The 24,112-nt window shown below is 43.5% G+C and overlaps 1 protein-coding gene across 1 annotated transcript in view; it reads right to left on the bottom strand.

Annotated features, from left to right (window-relative positions):
* The window catches only part of LOC145417881 (potassium voltage-gated channel protein eag-like), a 336,066-nt gene that overhangs the window by 69,963 nt on the left and 241,991 nt on the right, over window positions 1-24,112 (bottom strand). The window contains exons 3-4 of the mRNA XM_080286497.1: window positions 20,543-20,675; window positions 12,445-12,483 (exon numbers count right to left, since the gene is read on the bottom strand). Coding sequence (XP_080142623.1) covers window positions 12,445-12,483; window positions 20,543-20,675 — 172 coding nt within the window. The remainder of the gene's footprint in view (window positions 1-12,444; window positions 12,484-20,542; window positions 20,676-24,112) is intronic.

The following is a 24,112-nucleotide window of genomic DNA, read 5'->3' as shown; positions in this document are numbered from 1 at the left end:
CTCTTTTGTCTCGTGAATTCTTATATATACTTGTTTTTGTAATTTCGTATAGTTGTCAATGCTCTCTTTCCTTTCTTTCTTTTCTTTTCTAGTCTTTTTTTTTTTTTTGTATCGAATTCCAGTCATGTGGTCTTTGGAATTTTACAGAATAATTCGTAAGGGTTTCATAAATGTTCGGGTGAAAAAGTGGATTATTATTTATGTCCACAACTGTACAGCCGCGAGCAAAAGGTTATGGACACTCCTCTGCCGTCATTGCTCTCTCTCTCTCTCTCTCTCTCTCTTTACATAAACCATGCAGCGCCATTAGTGAGAGGCGCTACAAACTCTGACTTTAAATTATTCTCTCTCTCTCTCTCTCTCTCTCTCTCTCTCTCTCTCTCTCTCTCTCTCCGGGGTGGGGGGAGAGCGAATCTTGTTAGGGGACGGACGGGATTCGATTTGAGATGTAACGTAGAGCGACTTTTATGCGTCCATGGGGAGAGAGAGAGAGAGAGAGAGAGAGAGAGAGAGAGAGAGGGTTGACTTCCATACCTTGTCTGTCTGTCTGTCTATGTGTCTATCTTTATCTATCTGTCTATTTATCTATCTGTGTATCTGTTAATCTGTCTTTCGGTTTGTCTGTCTGTCTGCCTATCTATCCATCTGTCTACCTCTCTGTCTATCTGTGTATCTATCTATCTGTCTAACCATATGTCTATCGCCAAATCCCATCTGCAACCATGAGTAGCTTTCAGACTTACACCTAATTTATCCTTTAGTTCAATTTTATGCCTTTCAAACTAATAATAATCCCTTTCTGATTACATTTCCTTTCAAAACGGTAACTATAATAATTCCTTCGAGACATAATAATTCTTGCTCTTGTAGTAATTCTTTCCTTGTCATAATAATAATAATAATAATAATAATAATGATACTAATGATAATAATAATAACTCCCATTATAATTCCTGTCATAATAATCCCTCTCATGTTCATAGTAACTCCATCCACTATTTAATGCTAAGAATAATTCCTTCCATCCACTGATACTAATTCATCAAAATAATTCTTTTCATAATAATCCCAGCCTCCTCAAAATATCACCCTCTTGTAATCCATCTCTAACTCATTCTAAATCCTCCCCGTTATGCTAATCCCTTCCAGACTGAGAGTAATTCCAGCCACTCCTAATAACTCATTCCAGCCGCGCAATACCACCTTCCGGCCTGGTATTACAGTATTTCCGGAGCCCTGTATAGTAACCTCACTCATTTATAATACCGGCTGTGCATTTTTTGGTCCGTTTCTCTGTAAAGTTTATTGCGGTGTTTTCTGTCTGTCTGTCTGTCTGTCTTTGTTGCAGGATTCTCTCTCTCTGTCAGTCTCTGTCTGTCTCTGTCTGTCTCTGTCTCTGTCTCTGTCTCTCTCTCTCTCTCTCTCTCTCTCTCTCTCTCTCTCTCTCTCTCTCTCAATAGCAGAGTATCACTTGACGTGCCGGAGTATATCTGTTTAAGTTATAATGGCGGAGAACGGGGTGACATGGAGGCGATTTGTTTGTGGCCACCCCCTGCAGGATTAAGGCGATAGATAGATAGATAGATAGAAGTTTGTAGGCAAGTTCCATTGATGTTTAACTTATGAGAGGCAGTCGTAGTTATGTCCAATCTCCTTTATATCAAGAAATTCAGGTCTCGATCAGGCTAAGGGCAGACGATTTTTTTGAGTGAGAGAAACCGTAGCAATCTTTTTTTTTTTTTTTTTTTAATCCAGAAGATGAACAGAGGAAGGAAAAACAAATAAATAATATCCATAAACGATTTTACAGGTGTCCTCTTCATAAAAAATTTGTAACAGGTCATGACGTGCCTGGCGATGGGAAATTGACCCAGCTTGGCACTTCTTGATGGTTTGCGTAATAATAATAATGATAATGATAATAATAATAATAATAATAATAATAAGTAAGAATGATAAGTAAGAATAATAAGTGACCTGGCTTGGCACGTTTTGATGATTTGCATAATAATAACAATAATGTGACCCAGCTTGGGACACTTAATGGTCTGCACGCACGTAAGAATAATTTTCAGATTAATAATAGCCTACTTAGGTATCACGCTCAGGTCAAGAGAGATCCGCGGGGTCAAAGGGCGAGTGCTGACCTAACTTGACCCTTGTGTAGACGTATTTAAGAATTGTTTTTAGATTACCGGTACTAGATGACTACGTTAGAGATATCCCAGAGGTCAAAGTTCAAATGGTGACCTAGCTTGACCCTTGTGCTTGAGTGGACTAGAAAACCACGTTAAGGATATCCCAGGGGTCAAAGTTCAAATGGTGACCTAGCTTGACCTTTGTGCATGAGTGGACTAGCAGACCACGTCAGTGATATCCCAGGGGTCAAAGTTCAGTTGATGACCTAGCTTGACCCGTGTGCTTGAGTGGACATGAAGACCACGTTAGAGATATCCCAGGGGTCAAAGCTCAAATGGTGACCTAACTTGACCCTTGTGCTCGAGTGGACGCCTTTGAGAAATATTTTTAGACGACTAGAGGACCACATGGGATTCTCCAGGGGTCAGAGGGCAATTGGTGACCTGGCTTGACCCTTGTGCTTGTGGCGGTGGATTTAAGAAGTGTTTTCAGGGTACTAGAAGACCACTTAAGAGGTATCCCTGCCGTCTAAGGGGTTAGTTAAGGGGTCATGCCGTTCTTAAGACGTTTCCCAGAGCGTCTTGAAGGTGAGGGGGGGGGGCCGTTCTGTGGCCAAGGGGGAGCGAGAGCCACGGAAAGGGGAAGGGGGGGCCCACAGAGGGTCGCATGGGTTTAGGAGGCTCCCTGACACCCCTTTTGCCTGAGGGAGAGACAGCCACGTAAAGGGTGTCATAAAGGATTCAGTTTTTATGGGCTTAGGAGGCTCCCTGAATCCCCTTAGCCCGAGGGAGGGGATCTAAGGGAGTTACAAAGGGTCTAGTTCGTGTGGGCTTAGGAGGCTCCCTGACACCACCTTAAATTCGCTCTTTCAGTTTGGCGTTTTATTTTTTTAATGATTTACTGGAACTGGAGACGATTTTACTGACAAAAAATCCATATGGAGTCAGAGGATTACAGAAAAAAACAAAAGCAAAAAAAAGAATCACATAAACCAATAACCAAAAATCAAAAATAAAAACTATCAAAAAAAACAAACAGCAAAAATCAAAAATCAAAACCCCCAAAACAGAAAAAAATATATATATATAATTTTTTCAGTTTTGGTGGAACTTGGGTTATTTATTTATTTATTTTTTTTATTTATTTTTTGAGTTTAATGATTTTTATTTAATAAAGGAAAATCGTCAGCTTTTAAGGGGTTGAGTTGCTGATTAGCCTCATTAGGACACGTTAATTACAGTATTTTCATTAGGCCATTCTCTGCATAAACAGCACACCAAAGGATACTAACCAACCATATCCAAAAATAAATCGCTAAGGAAGGGGTGTTAGGGACCTTCTTTAACCGGGTACAATACGAGCGTTTCTCACATCTCTTCCCTACCAATATATTATAGTACACAGCACCTTTACGTTTTCTTGTAGGCGATTTATGCAGTCTGTATCGATGTCACAAAGTCGTGAATAACACGCAAGAGGAGGGTAAGGTGTTGTAAGGAAAATAAATCGCTAGGGAAGAGGTGTTAGGGAGCCTGCCACGCCCACGAGACTCCGAAGTGTAATAAAATATAATAAAGTGTAGTAAAACTAGATACGCTTAGAAAGAGGCTCGAGGGAGACTCCTAGGCCCAAGGGAACTAGACCTGTTTAGACCATGGGGCGCATCTAAAAGCGGAGGGAGAGAGAGAGAGAGAGAGAGAGAGAGAGAGAGAGAGAGAGAGAGGGAGTAGTTACGAGGTTTGGTAGAAGTAGATGTTGGAGAGAGAGAGAGAGAGAGAGAGAGAGAGAGAGAGAGAGAGAGGGAGTAGTTACGGGGTTTGGTAGAAGTAGATGTTGGAGAGAGAGAGAGAGAGAGAGAGGTAGTTATGGGGTTTGGTAGTTGTGTTAGTTTTGGTTGACATGCAGTACGATGTTGCAATAGGAGCGGCATTCCTGTTGAGTCACTATTGCAAAAAAAGACATCTGCGTGGCTCGTAAAAAATTTCTGGAAGTCTAGGCTACATGAGAGAGAGAGAGAGAGAGAGAGAGAGAGAGAGAGAGAGAGAGAGAGAGAGAGAGAGAGAGAGAGAAAGAGAGAGAGAGAGACATTGATTGGTGGTTGAAAATACTGATGAAGAGATGGATGGGATGTATGGATGAGAGAGAGAGAGAGAGAGAGAGAGAGAGAGAGAGAGATTGGTGGTTGAAAATATTGATGGAGAGATGGATGGGACGTATGGATGAGAGAGAGAGAGAGAGAGAGAGAGAGAGAGAGAGAGAGAGAGAGAGAGAGAGAGAGAGAGAGAGAGAGAGAGAGAGAGGTATACAGAGATACATTAATAAACAGAGACAGACAAACAAAGACAGATGAAAACATGACTACAGACAGACAGGCAGGGACACAGACAGAGAAAGACAGAGCTGGATGTATAGGAAAAAAGATGAAGAATTTGTGAATGAATAATGAAGGAGGAATGACTCTGAGATGTGTGAATAGGTTAGCATGTATGAAGCTGACAGGGATGAAAAAAAAAATGAATGCAAAGAATGAATCGAATGTTGATGGCGAGTAGGGACAGAACTCGATGAAGATATAGACAGACAGACAGACAGATAGATAGATAGAAATAGGTAGATAGACGTGATGGATAGGCAGATAGATAGATAGATAGAGATATGTAGATAGACTGATGGATAGATAGAATGATAGATATGCAAACAAGAATGAATGAGAAGAGTCAGACAGAGAAAACAATGAAAAGGGAGGGAGACAGGGGAAGGAGGAGACAGGGGACGGAGGGGAAGGGAGACAGGGGTAGGTGGGGAAGGTAGGAGGAGGGGGATTGGGAAAGGAAGGGAAGGGGAGAGAGACAGGGGAAGGGAAAGGGAAGAGGAAGGGAGGAAGGGGATGGCAGGGGGTGGGGAGGGAGTGTGGAAAGGGAGGGGGGAGGGAGATAAGATGAAGAAAAGGGGATACAGGGGAAGGGGAGGGGGCGAGGGAGGGGGAAAGGAGCGATCGGAGCTGTGAGGTGTGGGAAGAAGAGAACGCGTGAACACAAAATGAGAACGGTGAACAGAACACAGTAGAACGCGATACAGAACGTCATACATCGTGGTAATAAAGAAGGAACATGGTGAACACAATAGATGAGAACAGCAGGAGACGTTAGGGTTGCGGGAAGGTGAGAACTCGGTGTGAACACAAAACACGAACGGTGAAGAACTAACCTAGAACAGTGAACAGTCTTAGAGAACATCGATACAGAAAACAGAACACACGTATAACAAGGAAACTTTAGAACGAAGTGAAACTGTGAACGATACTAACACTCAAACGGAGGGAGGGAGAGAGAGAGAGAGAGAGAGAGAGAGAGAGAGAGAGAGAGAGAGAGAGAGAGAACGGTGAAGAACGAAAGGTAGAACTGAAGTGTAGGAGACGCAGATTCACGAGAGAGAGAGAGAAAGGAAAGGAGAAGGAAGAGAAAAAGTAGGAGGAGAGGGAAGAAAAAAGAGAGAGAGTGAAGAAGGAAAGGATGAAATGATGAAGGACGAAGTATAGAAATAAAACTGACGAGAGAGAGGTGGGATGAGAGGAGATGAAGAAGAGGTTGAAAGACAGAGGAAAGAAATGAAAACTGAATATGAAAAACGGTGAAGATTGAAGTGTGGGAGTGAAATTGATGAAAGAGACGAGAGAAGAGGAAGGGGTAGAATGAGACTGAGAAAAAGATGGGCAATGAAGGTGAAATGGTGAAAAATGGTGAAGAACGAAGTGAAGAAGTGGAGTTGAGGAGATACGAGAGGAGAAGAAGAAGTAGAACGAGACAGAGAGAAAAATGAGCAATGGAAGTGAGATAATAGTAATAATAAATTTGTCTCCCCAAGATCCCTTTGATGGGGGGAGGGGTGGGAGCGTGAGAGATCGAGACACAGTGGCGGGAAAGAGAGACAGTGAGGTAGATATGGGTGAACCTTACACTACCTGGCAGTCCGCTGTCTGTGGAGAGAACGGTGGGTGGGATTAGTAGAGTGGGTGGCAGCTAACACCGGCAAGAGGGTAGGCGATGCGAGGCCAACAAAATCTAAAGTCCGTTCCTTTTTACCTGGCGAAATTAGGCCACGCCCCCGCCACGCCCTCCCGACTTGATATGCTGGGCTCTTATTGGATGAAACGCAGCCACGCCCCTAAGTGGAAGATCTAATTGGATGAAACACAGCCACACGCCTTACTTTGAATGTTGTTATTAGACATTAAACTACACCCCTGCTTGAATGCTGGGCTGTGGTTGGGCAAACTTAGAGGGGTCTCAAGTGTAGAAGCTTCTGATGTGCTTTTAACTCTGTATTTTCGCCACTGAGATAAACCTTTTTCACCCCAGGACTGTAAATGGTATGTGAAGTTGACAGGGACATGATAAGTTGAATACAGTCTGCTGAGATAGGAAAGAACTGTTGCATTAACGTTCTCCAGCAACTGATACAAGGAAAGATGCAATGTTACGCTACCTGCAATAGTGTCAGCCAATCATCGGCAATGGGGGAGGGGTGGAGGGGGCAGGGCAAGTTCGCCAGGAAAGTTTAAACGGACTATAGTTAATACAGGAGGAAGCTGGCCTACACACAGCCCCGAGACCCACAGAAACATGCAATGCCACACTATAGTCCGTTTGTTTTCACCTGACGGAACCGGGCCACTCCCACAATATTAAGTCGTGGCTGAATGAAAATCCGATGAACTTTAGTGATGAGGAAGGGATGAGTCTCTTTGGTTACTAGTGAAATCGACCCTCCAATCTGACCACACTTGGCCATCAACTGAGCTGAAAGGGGTTAGGGATGTTTGTCAGGTTAGAACAAACGGGCTATATTAATGCGCTAACAACGTCTCCAGACAACATAGAACCTTGTAGCAGGACACTGATGGAGGCATGGCGTTACCAACTCTTCTCGTTACCTTACTGAGCTACTTCAACTGGTTTCTGTTATCATCCAATACTGAGTGTGTTACCATCTCGTGTTATCAGTTAGTATGTCGTGTTATCAGCTAGTGTCTCGTGTTAGCAGCTAGTATGTCGTGTTATCAGCTAGTATGTCGTGTTATAAGCTAGTGTCTCATTTTGTACAACGTGTGTTAAGTAAGGGGCAAAATGCAGGTGATCTAGAAGGGTGAGTGAGGATCTAGAAGGGATGTGCTGAGGCGGATACTACAGTACTGTGCAGCCAACAACACAGCCCTCGTCACGCTTGTCTTGCTTGACATTCCCGTACGTTACTTTACATTCTCTTACTTTGCATGACATTCTCTTACTTTGGTTAACATTCTTTTACTTTGCTTAACATTCTCCTAGTTCCCTTTACATTCTTTAACTCTACATTCTCCTGTTTTGCTTGAGATTCTCTTACTTTGCATTACTCAGAACCGCCTGATGCGGCAATGGGAATAGGAAATGGAGAAATGATGCTGGGTAGACACTGATAGCGTTGTGTGAGCCGTCCCCGCAAAACACGAGAGAACAACCGGCGGAATGTAAGAGGAGCGCTACATGTGGACCACCTTGTATGTCGATGCTGAGGGTGATGTAATTACTATGATTAAAACCTTGATAGAAACAGGGGCGCCCAGGTTTGAATCCCCTAAGGGTGCCGAGGATGCTGTGTTGTTGACTGAACGAGGTTGCCTGCACCACCACACTGTCCTCCTCCATGCCACACCTACACCTACACTACACCCCCTGGACACACACACACACGCACGCACTCACACACACACACCCCACCCGCACCTCACCTCCACACTGTACCCTCCTTACCTCACAGCTTGTGTAGGGGAAATAAAGGTCAGATATTAACCTCTTCACTTAAAGCCATCCGTCTAGCGATTTATCCTTGGTGATTTCATTGCATATTACACGTGAATATTGACTTGTACCTGTGTATTAAGATTTTTTTTTACTTGGCAAAGTTTCTGTAAATTTAATATAGGAGAAATAATAAGTAGAACGGAGGAGAGAACGCGCTATGTTTACGATGCTGCAAAGGGTTCCCACAAATCATCCTTACGACTTTTACAAATTCTAGGAGGTAAAATGTTCGTGATATTGAATTGCGTTTTTGGTGCCATAAAGTGTGGATTGTCAGGTTTTATTGTCCCATCCGTCACTCCGGCTGTTTGTACCAGTAGTGCAGTACCAATTATTCGGTCATGCATCTGGCCACGCCGCGCCTTGACCTGGGTCCGTGTGTGGCCTGGCCTGATGCATGCCAGAGTTGTTGTTGTTGTTGTTGTTTAATCCCTGTCTGTCTAGCCGAGCAGACCCACCGACCGCAGGAAAAAATGCTTCCGTGGGGCCATTTTACAGGTACAGTACAGTACGTATACCGTGCAGGGAACCGGCGCCTCCTTGTAGTAGACAGCGCCTCACCAGGGTCGGACCAGGGGCCTTCCCATGGCGAGGTGCAGGGAATTATAAGAAGCTTTGGCTCCAGGGTGGACGCCGCAGCTGCTTCGCTCCACACAGGGTGCACAGCTCCACCAGGTGTAAGCTCCTCACCAACACTGAATGACCGGGTAGTGTGCAGGAAATATCAGTTTCGGTGGATTTATCAGCAAAACCTGAGAATATACACGAGTGGGACAAGAGCAGCAGATCACTGTCACGCAGACTTCACCTCCTAATGAAGTTTCAGAGTTGTTGTATGATTTATGGCCTGCACTGCTGTGGTGGGAAAGCAGTGCCGCGGTGCCTACTGTGCCGCGGTGCCTACTATGCCAGTGTTGATACCGGCCTGCAGGAAGTGGAGTGACGAAAAGGGAAAAGTTGCCCCGTTATATAAAAAGGTGGATTTATCGACAGCATACAGGACTCTGGGGTATAGGGGAATTATAGAGACAGTTTACGCCCATCAGGTCATCAGTAAATTTATCTCCCTAACGATTTAAAGTTGAAGTCATGTTGATGTAGGGTTTTATTTACTTACGCTTCCCTCACCTGTCATTTCTTTATCATCATCATCATCATCATCATCATCATCATCATCCAGTACATTTAAAATTTTGTATTCAAGTAAGCCTAGGGTCACAGCAACGCGTTATTTTCTGATGCAAGGAAGAAAGAAACAAAGGCTGAATCACTTTAAACCAGAGTCCTATTACAGTGACATATTATCCAGGTGTAATATGCAAAATAAATCGCAAAGGAGTAGGTGTGACGGAATCTGAAACCCACTTACAGATACGATAAAGAGTGTAGTCAATTATCCTTGTCATTAATTTGTTCCTGGGTTATTTACAGATAATTATGCCATTAGCGTGATAATTGCGGAGTGTGGGTGGGTTTGTCGGAGTGGGCGGGTGATATTTTCGGCGTGTGGGTGGGGTGGTGGGCGGAGATGCGGGCGGGGTGGGCGGGCCAGGGGTCACGCCCACAACAGTTACCAAAGACAGGCCTCAGTCGCCCCCACTGCACTCATACCCACAGTACATCACTTATTTTTTTTTATTTTTTTCATTTTTTAAGATTGAGAGGGAGTGGATAATAATAATAATGTATATCCCACAGTTTTATAATACTGAGAGAGAGAGAGAGAGAGAGAGAGAGAGAGAGAGAGAGAGAGAGAGAGAGAGAGAGAGAGAGAGAGAAGACTCCTACAGTACTTAACCCCTTCAGCCCGTGGACTTTATACTTTATGCTTTCTTTTATTAGACGATTTTATTCAGCATATACACAGGAGCCTGGTGATGGAGGGGTTGGGGGGCTGTACCTAACCCCCTATTATTATTATTATTATTATTATTATTATTAATACCATTATTACTATTATTATTATCATTATCATTATTATTACTATTATTATTATTATTATTATTATCATTATTATTACTATTATTATTATTATTATTATTATTATTATTATGCATTTATTTATTTATTTTTCCTACCTTCAGACTGCAATATTCAGCATAGGAGAGACTTTTTGGAATCTTGGAAAGACTCTTTACAATTTTGGAGAGACTTTTTTGGAATCTTGGAGGGACCTTTTTAATATTGGAGAGTTTTGAGATTTTTGGAGAGACTTTTTGGAATTTCCGAAAGACTAACGAATTTTGGAGACTTTTCCCTGCCTTGGAGACACCTTGGGGGATTTAGGAGAGACTTTTGGACTTTTGGAGGGACTATGTGGAGTTTTAGAGACCCTTTGTGGAAATTTGGAAGGGTTAAATATACGGTAGCCTTCGTGAACCTTCTCAGTACGAGGGGTCTTTTTGATAATGTTATAAAATCTCGTATAAGCAGCAATAAGTAAATACAGGTAAATAAATAAATAAACTAATTAATTAATAAAAATCCGTATAGTTACTTAGAATTTATAGTTACGTAGAATTTAGTTAGTCTACCTACAATTAGAGTTACTTAGAATTAATAGTTACTTAAAAATTATAGTTATGTGGAATTTAGAATTACGTTGAATTTATAGTTATCGGTACTTTGAATTTATAGTTATTTAGATTTTGTAGTTACTCAAAATGCTTAATTACCAGTGCTTGGAATAATATAGAATTGTTCAAAGTTACGAGACTGTTTGAAGCAGAAGGCCCGAACTTATTTAACCTTTCAGTTATTATTATTATTGTTATTATTATTATTATTATTATTATTTATTGTATTATTATTATTATTATTATTATTATTATTATTATTATTTATTGTATTATTATTATTATTATTATTATTTATTGTATTATTATTATTATTATTATTATTATTATTATTATTATTACTGTTATAGTTGTTGTTGTTATTTTATTTAGGCGAAAACACCCTAGTCTCCCCTAAACTGTAGAAAACCGTCTGGAAATAGTAAGAAAAGGAAGTCCTCGACCTGAAGGGGTTAGCATAGGGGTCCTGATTGTGTGTGTGTGTGTGTGTGTGTGTGTGTGTGTGTGTGTGTGTGTGGATTGATATGTATGCACTTTTAAGTCGAACAGTTATGAAACCTTTGCACCGTATTCTGAAAAGCCTCCATAGATCCCATTACAAGGTTCCTAAATTCATCGTTCACTGTTTCATTACGTATCGTTTTCATTGGTTTAATCAGGTGCGGACGTAAATACTGATCCACCCCTGAGCGATGATTACTGAGACCCTGAACACTAACTTTTGAAAATCCAGTGATGGCCAAACGGATTTTTCAGAATATAACGTAAGGGTTTCATTAATGTTCGACTTGTGCATGTTTCGGGGGCTTAGGAGGCTGCCGGTACTCCTTTCAATCTAACTTGGCCTAAAATTGCCATCCCTCCATCTTGAATGCTCGTTTGGAACTACAGATTAGCACTTGAGTATGGATGCTAGTCACGAAGAAGTGCTGATGGAAAGGACTTAGACCTATAACATTTTTTTTTTAACCATGAAATAGGAGGGAAAATTTTGGCCAAGTGTTTTTCTTTTTCAGGGAGCCTCCTAAGCCAACGAGACCGGCCCAAGGAGGTCAAACTGTGGGGATGAGGTGTGGGGGTGGGGGGTTTAGACTGTGGGGGTGAGGTGTGGGGGTGGGGGTTTAGACTGTGGGGTACGGGGTTTATTGTAGACTGTAAAGGCGGGGATATGTTAGACTGTGGGGTTGGGGTGAGATTGTGGGGTTTAGACTGTGGGGCTGAGGTGGGAGTGTGGGGTTTGGATGGTAGTGTGGGGCTTAGACTGTGGTGTGTGTGTGTGTGTGTGTGTGTGTGTGTGTGTGTGTGTGTGTGTGTGTAGGGGGGGGTGGGGGAGGTTTGTGGGTGCGGTGGGGTGAGGGTTTAAACGGTGGGGTGGGGTGTGGGGTGGTTATAAATTGTGTAGTTATGTGTGGGGTGACTTATGACTGCAATGGTGTGTGGGGGTGATTTTAGACCATAGGGATGTGCATGTGGGGAAATTATAGACTGTGGGTTAATGTGGGGGATACCTTAGACTGTGGGTGGGATTTTAGGGTGTGGGGGTGTGGGTGGGGGGGTGATTTCAGAGTGTGGGTGGTGGTATGGGTGAGTAGGGTGATTGGAGAGTGTGTGGGGTGTGGGTGGGGGTGATTATAGACTGTGTGGTTGTGTAGGGGTGAGGTTAGACTGTGGGATGATCCGGAATTCAAGACAGTGAGGTTGATTATAAACTGTGGGAGGTTGATAATAGGGCTGTGTGGTTGAATATTTGTAGACAGTGAGGTTGGATATTATAGACTTTATTTCCGTTACTTTTTTCTTTTCTTTTTTATCAATAGAGGTGTGGGCAGGTTAAGCAGAGTGGAGGCGACCGAGGCAGGGACGATGCTGGCTCAGGCAATAATAATTACCCGTTTTACTCTTGGAAGGGCCAAAATACACCTTAGAATCTGCAAAGGAGTACAATGGCATACTGAGAAATTGAGCTGGGAGGGGGAGGGGGGAGGAGGGAGGACCTGGAGGGAAGGAGGGAGGGCCAGGAGGGAGTGGGAGGAGGAAGGATCTGGAAGGAAGGGGGAGGGAGGGAAAGGGAGAAAGGTGCGAAGAAAGGAGACAAAGGGAAGAGGGTTGTTATTTAGGAGGGAGTGAGAGGTAGAGAGTGGGGGAGGGGAGGGAAAGAGGGAGAGGGAGGGGGAGGCCGCGTGAGAGGAGGAAGGGGGGAGGAAGAGAGTTAGAAAGAGGGAAACTTGAGGTAGGGAGGAAGGGACCAGCTGGGAGGGAAAGGTGTAAGTTGTTGGTGAGTAGGAACATAACTCTAAATTTTGGAGGGGAACGGATGGGCAAGCTTTAGTGGGAGGGAGGAGTGACGAGGGAGGGAAAAATGAGGAGGAGGAGGAGGTGGGAGAAGAGGGAAGGAGGGGAGTCGGGCAGAGAAGAGGCGAGGAGGGGAGAGGAAGTCTAAAATAGTGAGGGAAGAAGAGGAGGAAGAGGAAGAGGAGGAGGAGGAGGAGGAGGAGGAGGAGGAGGGAAAGATCATCAATAAAGGAAGGGTTGTTAATGAGGAGGGACATGGCTGGGTTCTTTAGGAGGGGGGGAGGGGATGGGCTTAGTTTAACTTCTTCACAAGGGTATCTGTCCCTATGTTATTTTTCCCTCTCAGACGATTTTACTCAGAACAGGAGAGATTTTTCATGCTAGAGGGGTTGACTGTAGCCTTCATTAACCCCTTGAGTAAAAATCGCCTGGTCTTAAGCTGAATAAAATCGTCGGGAAGTAGTATGAGTGAACCAGTACAGTGCATCACCTTCACTGTTATGGTGTATTTTTCTCTGTATTCACTTTTACACCAGACGATTTTATTCAGCGATTTTACTCGTGGGAGGTGTTAACTTAGGCTTTATCTTTTCACTGCCGCTCGAAAAATCTATCTTGAGGTGCTTAAAATCGTCTGGAGAGAGCAAAAGTAAAATGTTAATCATTGGACTGAAATGGTTAAAGAGGGAGTAAGAGGGAAGGGGGAGAGGGAGAGGGAAGAGTGGAAGGGAGAATGTAGAGGTGTGAGAGAGAGTGGAGAAGGAATAGGGAAATAGGAGAAGGGGAGGGAGACGGGATAATGGGGAAGAGAGTGGGAATGGGGGAGGGAAAGGGGAAAGGGGGAGGGAGAATGAAGAGGGAGAAAGGAGAGTGGAGAGGGATAAAGAGAGGAGGCAGCAAGGGAAATTAGGGAGAGTGGAGAGGGAGAAGAAAGTGGAAAGCGAGTGAGTGAGGGAGAGTGGAGAGTGGGGAAGAGAGTGGAGAAGGACGAGACAGAGGACAGGGGGAGATCGTTACTGAGTAGGGATCTTCTAATAAACACGAGACAATTTCCGACACTGTGGTGCGTCTCTCATCGCTTCACGTCCTCTTGTGGTTTATTCTTGCTGCTGCCAGACGATTTTATTCAGCTGAGGAGAGCCCCCCTGGGAGTGAAGGGGTTAATCAAGGCCGTATCTAACCCTTCCAATTTGAAAAGTCTGTTCTCAGCTGAATAAAATCGCCAGGGCACAGCAAGAGTAAAAAATATAAATGGCCTCCTCGAGATCTGAATGGCTGCTTAAACCCTTTCTTTAATATTTTTTTTCTTGCAGGTGAATAAGTCGTGTGACGTTATCTAGAAAAAAAAAATAACATTGGCATTTCGCGGTTCGAGGTTTAACTCTCATGGTTGTCCTGTTAATTTCTGGGGTTAATTTCTGTGCCTTGCGCCACAGTTCCTGGACACAGCCTCTACCCATATACCCGTGAATCTAGCTAGTCATTCATTTATTCACCAATCTCCCTAATGTATCATTTTATTTATGTCCATTCATCCATCAGCCTACTTTTTTACCACCACACACAAATCCATCAGTTTATGTGCGTATCCATCCGCAGAACATGTCTTGAGGTATGACGTTGTAGGCCGGCTGGGTATCGGGCTGGCGGACCTAAAATAAACAATTCTTCAGCTGCGTAGTAACTCAGTAACTCGGTAATAAAGGTGTTTTTAGGTCCTACCCCTGGGAGGATTGGCAGCCATACAAGTACAGATTATTGCAACGGATGGGCAGGTAAGAGAAGCACCACAGTGGCGGGAGTTGACATGTCTCTGTTGGCCACGGAGGCTGGATTACTAATTGATGGCCCAGCAGAGGAGGACCGAAGCAGAATCAATTGTCGTGTCTCTGCATGCCGGGGAAGGGAAGGCGGAGACCGAGGGTGACAGAGAAAAGGATAGGGGACAGTGTGTGACGGGGAGGGGAAGGAAATAAGGATGGGTAGGGGTGTGCATGTGTGATGGGGACGGAGGGGAATGTAGGAGGATAGTAGGGTGGGGGTGGGAGTGATGGGTAGGCGGGAACTTGGGATGTGAATTGAAAGATGTATTTTCAGAGGGGGAAATAGGTCAATCGGATGGGGGTGAGTGCTAGAGGGTAATAGGGTGTGGGGTGGGGTGGGAATTCAGGACGTGGGGTGGGAATGAATTAGACTTGGGTGGGAATCTGCTGGACTCCTACTGCTACCTGTATTCACGGGGAGGCTCGCATGGGCTGGGGTAAGAGTGACTGGGTTTGGAGGCAGGTCACGAGGTGGGGTCAGTATCGAGGTGAGGTGGGGTCACTGTGGAGGTGAGGTGGGGTCACTGTGGAGGTGAGGTGGGGTCACTATGGACTTTGAGGTGGGTTCATTTGGAGGTGGAATCACTGTGGATTTTAAGGTCACTGGATTTGGAGCTGGGGTAATTTTGGATTTGGAGGGGTTCTATAAATTTGAAGGTGGGGTTGCTATAGATTTGGAGTAGAGGTCATCTGGAGGTGGGGTCACTACGGATTTGGAAAACGGGGTCATTTTGGATTTGGAGGTTGTCATAGATTTGGAGGTACTGTGGGTTTGGAGGTGAAATTACGATGGGTTTGGAGGTGGGGTTGTCTTGAGGTGGGATCACTATGGGTTTGGAGTGGACTACTTTATATAACATTCGTCTAGGGGGTTTATACAGGTTTATACAGTATATATAATTGAAGAAGAAGAACTACGACATTTTGTGATGTGACAGAGAGTGAAATATCAACAGGGAGGCTTGAGAGTGAGACACCTTCATGCCGTTATGTGAGTCCATATCCCTACACCTTTTGCTATATCAGACGTCCCCCTATGTGGTACACCCTACTTGAGGCTGCCAGTAGTACAAAGGTGTGGTTAAGTACACCCAGGTTCACCCTTGTACTACCTGGCCCTCTCTGTGTACACCTGCGGACCAAAATAAACAATCCTTTTTTGGTTGAAAATTATTGAAACTCGCACATAGTATTTTGAATTGTTTGTATTCCGAAGACTATATGGGTTTCGGAAATCATCGCTCACCGTTTCGTTATGGATCGTATGGAAGTGTATCGTTATATATGTCCGCAGCTGTACACCTTCTTCATTAACCCTTTCAGTGCGTTCCTGCCTTTTATTTCCTGTCTTTAATTTTTAGCTTAGCAAAGACTTCTCCTACTGAGGGGGTTATTTCTTTCGGTCCGAGTTTTATATTAGTATTATTATTATTATTATTATTATTATTATTATTATTATCATTATTATTATCATTATTATTATTATTATTATTATTATTATTATTATGTTTCCTGTCTCTCGATGATTTTAATATTCAGCAAAAGAAAAAAAAAAGAGGAAAGCAAAACGCACTGAAGGGTTAATATAATAAGTCTCCGGCACTGGACAAAGCTTTAGCACCCGTTACCGAGTTTTTTTTTTTTTTTTTTAAGTAAGGAAGAAGGAACCAAAGGCGTGAAGCCCGCATGACTGTTCCCTCCAAGAAAAAAAACAAAAACAAGATAACAGAGAGCCAAATTCAAGAACCGTTCATTTCGAGATGCGTTTGAAAGACTGGAGGATGAGTGTGACAGCGGCCGGTGTTACGGAACTGCGTGTATCTTACGAGGAAAGTTAGGGTCGGATTCTTGAAGACATTTACGATCAATTTATGTCGTAACTTAAGATGTTTGTGTTTCACTGTTTTTTTTTTTCTTCCTTCCTTCCTTCCGTCCTTCCTTCCTTTCTTTATCTCCTTTCTTTCTTCCTCCCTTCCTTTCTTTCTCTTTCTCTTTCTATCTTTTTAGTAGGAAAATCTAAAGACAAGGAAGGTTCTGTACTCCTCGTCTCTTTCTCCCTCCTGCAGAAAACCTGCGACTTACGACAAAATTCCTCTCGTTACTAAGATTGGCTTCTTGGAGGAGGGAGAGGAGGCTAGGGAAAGAACACCAGTCTCCTTCCTGGTCCTTCCTTAGAGAAAGAGAGAGAGAGAAAAAATATGAAAGGGAAAAAAGAAGATTGAAAGACAGACAGACGCAAACATTCATACATATACATACATACAGACGAACAGACACACACATACATACATACAGACAGACAGACAGACAGACACAAACAAACATTCATACACATACATACATACTGTACAGACAGACAAATAGACACACACATACATACATAATACATACATACATACATACATACGGTACATACATACATACAGACAGACAGACACACACACACACACACACACACACACAGACAGACACAAACATTCATACACATACATACATACAGACAGACATACAGACACATACATACATACATACATACAGGTAGTACAGAAAGACAGACAGACTGAGAAAGACAGACAGACAGACAGAGAGACAGACACACAGACAGAGATAGACAGACAGACACATACATACATACGTACATACACACACATAGACAGACAGACAGACAGACAGAAAGACAGAGACAGACACATACATACATACATACACACATACGTGGACAGACAGACAGACAGACAAAGAAATATCGTAGTTACAACAGAGAAGTATCGTAAGCCAGTTCGTAAATTCAGGCCTTTGAGAGGAAGGAGAAAGACCACTGATGGGGGGGGGGTCGGGGTCAGAAGTTCATTTACACTTCCACTGTATCTACTCAGAGGTCATCTTTGGGAATAGATTAAAATAAAAAAAAATCATAATATTTCGTGTTTTCCATAATTTTGGTTTTTAGCGACTAGGCGAAAATTATCAAAATGTTTAGACCGATAAAAACCCGGGGACGAGGCCATACAGCGTGACCTCAGGGATAAGGGACTGAATAGGGAGGCTGCCAGAGATCGAGCAGCGTGGCCATTAGGTGACCGAGGCCGGGGTATGCAAGCAGGTTGGATCCTTTGTTCCGATACATTCATTCACTCATTGCCAGACGCCATGTATCCCAAACGGGGTGGCCAAGGCTCAGAGTTAGTTGTTTTACAGGGAGGGGCACTAATCCTCCACCAACCCCACTTGACTTGATGTAATTTTGGAAATGGAGGTGACTAAAGTTTCTGATATTTTTAGACTGATGGAATTTAGACTATGCTGCTGCTTGTGTCCAGTGCCTGACATTAAGCTTCTTCCTTACACTAAAGAAAAAAAAGAGAGAGAGAGAGAAAAAAAGAAAAAAACAAAGGCTGCACCGTCGCCATGACTACACACACGTAAGTAAATAAATGGATAAGTAATGATAAATGCCCATAACTAAGGCTATTCTGCACACACTGAGCTGGGTGGTGGTGGCTGGGTAGACCTTTTCAGACCGAGGACCGTATTCTCATTGAGGTTTCATAGCACTTCTTCGTGACTAGCAAATTTGTACATCACGTATAAACTTCCATCTGTTTTATTAATTCATCTAAACAGGATTTTTTTTTTTCGAGTTTGTATTTTCCTGTTTTTTTTTTTTAATTTATGGAGGTCATGTGATATAGGACTTGTAAAAATAGTATAGAAGGGAATAGAAAAATTTTATATGTTAATTAGATGGTTAGAAGAGGTGTTAGAAGGCTCCCTCTACCAATGAGAATACGGCCGTGAAGCTCCCTCACAATAATAATAATAATAATAATAGTAATGATAATAATAATAATAATAATAATAATAATAATAATAATAATAATAATAATGTGATAATAATGACAATAATAATAAAGATAACATCGTCACCATCATCATCATCATCATCATCAAAACCACCGCCATTATAACCAGCATAATAATAATAATAATAATAATAATAATAATAATAATAATAATAATAATAATAGTCTTTGGCCAACAGCACCTCAACGCAGCTCAGGAAATTCGAAAAAAAAAAATCTGTTAGGGGCGAGACAAAAAAATAAATAAATAAATAAAACTCGAAAATTACATTCTTGAAAATTAACATGGCGGAGGGAAGGCAAGCACCCATTTGTTTTTTGTTTTTTTTAAGAATTTATAAAACCCTTAAAATATAACGTGCCTGGTTGCCTCATTGCGCGATATACTGTGGGATGCAGGCTAAAAATAATATATATAGTATTTTAGGCATCTCAAAAATTGACTCGAAAATAATGGGGGTTGCTTTCCATTTCGCCGTTTAATTTTTGAGAATGCGACCTAAAGAGCCTTACTACGTTTTGTGGTTGACGGCTGAGTTCTGGGGCACACACACACACACACACACACACACACACACACACACACACACACACACACACACACACACACACACACACACACACACACAGAGGCAAACTCTACTGTGAGGGCATGAAGACTGTGTGCACCTATGAGCGTGAAGGCTGCCAACCATACACACATACACACACGGGCACGTACATAGAATCAGTGTGTGTGTACTAAATTAGGCTTCCATGAAAAGCGTGAACGTCAGAGTGAACAAATTTATCAGAGAAGATATTTATCAGTGAATTGATTTATTAGCGTGAACAGATTTATCACACTGAACAAATCTATAAACAAATGATGAAATATATCAATGAACAGATTTACTGGGGTGAACAAATATATCAGAGTGAACAAATCCATCAGAGTGAACAGATTTATAAGTGAACAGATTTATCAGTGAAGAAATTTATCAGACTGAACAGATATCATTGTGAGTGAACAGATTTATTAGAGTGAACAAATTATCAGTGGACAAATGTAAGTGTGAACCAAGCTTTGAGTGTGAACAGATGTATCAGTGAACAAATTTATCAGAGTGAGCAGACTGACTAGAGTGAAAAGCTTGATCAGACAACATATCTCTGAGTGAACCTATCTAAGTGAACGTGAACCACAGGCAACACACACAGGGACGTGTTTTGTTGCTGAGAACTACCCTTGGCTCCAGCCCCCACCTTGGATAATAATAATAATAATAATAATAATAATAAAAACTAGAAGACTGTAATGTTATTGTCAGAGAGTTACTGATCTCCTCTTACGAAAGTATTGCCGTACTTTTTTTTTTTAAATTTAATTACTCAAAACCGGTATTTCTGACTGTCATAATAATATACAGACCTGGTCCAGCACCAGATAAAACTTCTAGAGCCAAGAAGTGCCTCATATATGTCTTGGTTTTTCCTGTGTGGAAGAACAATTGAAAAGTAGGGTATCCGAAATACTGTAATATCACGCATGGATTTAGGGAGGGGTAACGTATCAGCCTGAGCCTGGATAAGTCGAATTAGGGAAATGGGGAGCCAAGAGCCAGAGAGGGGTGGCGTATATAATCCTTAGCAGTAGTGACAGTAAGGGAGGTGGAGAGGGAGCCACAGAAATTAAATAATAGCACGAACTGAGGTGTTTGGAGCGATATACAGTAGATTGGAGCCAGGAGCCATAGGGATGAAAACTATAATATCGTTCTCAGCAGTGACAGTATATGAAGTGGGTGAAAATTTATATGATCAAAGATGCCTGGATCGATACGAGGAAAGGGGCACAACCCATAGTAGTAAAATAAGCAGTATGTAGTCTGGGGGAGCCAGGAGCCATAGGTATTGTTAGAGAAAATACGTATGCCTCTCTTCCTGATTGACAGTGTAATGGTGCACACTCACAGACGCACACAGCCGTCAGCACACACACAGCACCACCCCCACACGCACACACTTACGGTTTTTCTTGTAGAGGAGGATCTCGAACTGGTCTTGCTGCTGGTTCTCGAGGCACTGCTCTATCCTGCTGATGGTCTCCTTGTCCGTCAGTTCCCCGTACATGAAGCTGCACCGACATGACTTCTGCATCACCTGGCGAGAGAGAGAGACGTGGGGTTACATAGAGCTTACAGATCTGACGGTCCCATCGTATCCTTAATATTAATAGGGAATGTGCTGTATTTTCCTCATGGTCCCTTTGTCTGTCAGTTGCCCAAACATAAAGCTGCGCCAACATACTGCAGAGAGAGAGAGAGAGAGAGAGAGAGAGAGAGAGAGAGAGAGAGTTATATAGACTATACACACCTTTCCGTTCTTTCTAGGTAGCCTGGTCACTGCTAACAGAATTATTTACTTTCTAATTACCTACGCTTCCTACACCTGTGGAGAGATTTGCTAAGGTGCTTAATTAATTCTCCCCCAGGTGAGTGAGGCCGGGCGAGGAAGATGCGATGAAGATGGTGATGACAGGAGCAAGGGAGAAGCAGGTAAGGAATAGTGATAATGATGATGTTAATGATGATGATGATGATGATGATGATGATGATGATGATGATGATTATATTTGATTTGGTGGAGTGTGGTTGTTTCCCTCACATCACCATACTTCCACGTTCCATCACGGTTTTCTTCCTACACAACTCCACATTTAGAGTCCGCCACACCCACACCACACCACACCTGCACCTACTATATGCTCCTCTACTCCTCCAAATGATCGTTGTTTTTCGTGCATGTCTAGAAGGAAGTGATATTCCAGACTTCCATCTCTACACTACACTCCTACACTCAACCACATCCATGCTCAAAACTCCACACCTACACACCACCTCATCCACATACGTACACCTACACTCCATCACACCCACATAACCACACACAACTCCACCACACCCACATCCATAGCTCCACACCCACGCTAACACCACCACCTATCATCCATACCCCACTGCACCCCATCCACACTACAGTCCATCAAACCCCCACCCACACTTCACACTAACACACACACAAATCCACACCTCCACCCACACCTTCCCACGCACACTCAGAGCTCCATCACACTAACAACACCACACTCACACGGTTCCACACCAACTGTTACCACAACCCCATCCACATCCAGCCTCCACCACACCCACAACTCCACGCCCACAAGCCCACACCTTCACCCACTGTCCCCGCCTCGCCTCAAGCAGGTCCTCCAAGCCCTTAATGCACTGCCAACTTCCTCAACACCTGCATCAATTAGACTCCATCCCGCGCTTCCTTTACCTGTTTCGTCCGCTCGGCTGCTTCCTCCTGTATTGTTTTATTTCCTGCTTGCTTTATTTTCGCGGATTTATTTTAGTTCGAGCTTTATTTCTTCATAGTTTATTTTATTGCTTTATTTTCCTGCTTTGTTTTATTTCTTCCTTGCTTTATTGTGTTTTTTCATACTTTAGTTCGTCCTTGCTTTAATTTTCTTTCTTCCTGATTTTATTTAATATCTTCCCGCTTTATTTTGCTTTGTTTTTCCTGCCCTATTTTAGTTTTTTCCTGCTTTATTTTACCTTATTTTTTCCTTTTATTTCTTAGCTCCTTTTGTTGTATTCGTTCCTGCTTTATCGATATCTTCCTGCTTTATTTCCTTCTTTATTTTTACCCTGGCTTATTTTCTCACTGCCTCTCTTTATTCAAGCCTACTGCCCGTTCCACTTGTTTTATTTTCACCTCTTTACTTTGCTCCCTGTCCATCCTCTTCCCTCTCCCTATTCCCATCTTCTGCTTACTCCTTTATTATGTTTCTCTCTCTTCCTGCTGTCCTTTCCTCCTCCTGCTGTCCCTCCATCTTCTCATTCTGCTTTACTGCTTCTTCCTTCATTCTTATTTTCTCTCCTCCTGCTGTGCCTGCTTCCTCCTTCATCTGCTTATTCCAGTCTGCTGCTTCTCTCTGTCTGTCTGTCTGTCTGTCTGTCTGTCTGTCTCTCTCTCTCTCTCTCTCTCTCTCTCTCTCTCTCTCTCTCTCAGCCTGGTTAACTCTCAGACATTGTCAAGTGCGTGAGGAATTGAATTGGTGGTCGGATTAGGTGTACACGGTGGAGTAGGTGTGTGTGTGTGTGTGTGTGTGTGTGTGTGTGTGTGTGTGTGTTGATGAACGTTTTCTGGAGCTGCCCTTCATACAAACCTGCCCTACACACACCCTCACACACCTGCCCTACACACACCTTCACACACCTGCCCTGCACACACCCTTACACACCTGCCCTGCACACACCCTTACACACCTGCCCTGTACACACCCCCATACACCTGCCCTGTACACACCCCCATACACCTGCCCTGCACACACCATCACACACCTGCCCTGCACACACCTTCACACACCTGCCCTATACACACCCTCACACACCTGCCTTGCTTACCTGTCTGACCTGGCTCGTTATGTGCAGGTAATTAGTGAAGCGAGAGCAATTAAGGCAGGTCAGGTGTATTCTTAGATGCTGGCCAGGTGAGAGAGAGAGAGAGAGAGAGAGAGAGAGAGAGAGAGAGAGAGAAGAAGAAGAAGGAAAAGGAGAATGGTGGCGTAGTGTGAGGAAGAAAGGGAGAGGACAGGAAGGAGTAGCCTAGTAGGTAGAGAAGGATTGAGGATTGTGGAGGGAGGAGAGGAAGAGGGAGGGGAGAGGGGGCAATGTGTGAGGGGAGAGGGTGGGGGGAGAAATTGAGGAAGTGTACAAAGGGAAGGAGAGAAGAATAAAGTGTAGAGGGAAGAAAAAGAAAGGGAATGTGAGAGCAAGCGACACATCAATCAACATCCACTTCTTACATCAATCCCACATTCGACCTCTCTAATTCGTTGAAGGCGAGGAAAATTAATATATCCCCTTTCAAAAAATGCTGAATAACCCCCCCCTCCCTCCTCGCTACCCCTCCCCCACGTCGCCCTCCCCCATTTCCAGCGACCAATCTTATATTTTAATTTCCTCTCATTACGGGAGATAGGAAACTGGTCACCCGCGTATGACAAAATGGCTTCGCACGTCCGCTATTCCCCCTTTCGTACTCACTGCCCCCTTTTCCCACCCCCCTTCGTAGTTCATTACCCCCTTTCCCAATCCTCTTCGTAGCTCATTGGCCCCCTTTTCCGCCCCCCTTCTTAGATTTCTGCCCCCCCTCTCCTCCCCCCAGCGATCAGTCCTTGCAGTCCCTTACTTGGCGCCCCTCCCAAAATGGAAGTTAGGGAAATGGCCATCTTCAGTTGACAAAATACACCATCAAACTCTTCTTCCTTCCCTCCCCCCCCTTTCACCCCTCCCCCTCACCTAGTTCCCCATGCCCTCCGCTTGTTCCAACCCCCTCTTTCCCCTTCTTCCGCCTCCCCCTTGCCTTCTACGTAGTTCCTTCTACCCGCAATTGTCCTTCTTTACTCCTAGTCCTAGTTTCCTTTCGTCATTGCCCTCCTTCCCCCTTGCCCCCTCCCCTTTACCCCCTTCCTCTTTGCTCCCCCTCTATCTTTCCTTCTCCCTTAGTTCCCTTTTCTCCCCATACTT

This window comes from Coenobita brevimanus, chromosome 111, assembly GCF_032717465.1.
Source record: "Coenobita brevimanus isolate Jiangsu-jjx chromosome 111, ASM3271746v2, whole genome shotgun sequence".
Taxonomy (NCBI): domain Eukaryota; kingdom Metazoa; phylum Arthropoda; class Malacostraca; order Decapoda; family Coenobitidae; genus Coenobita; species Coenobita brevimanus.
The sequence above is the reverse complement of the archived record's forward strand: the minus strand, read 5'-3'. Positions and strand labels throughout refer to the sequence as shown.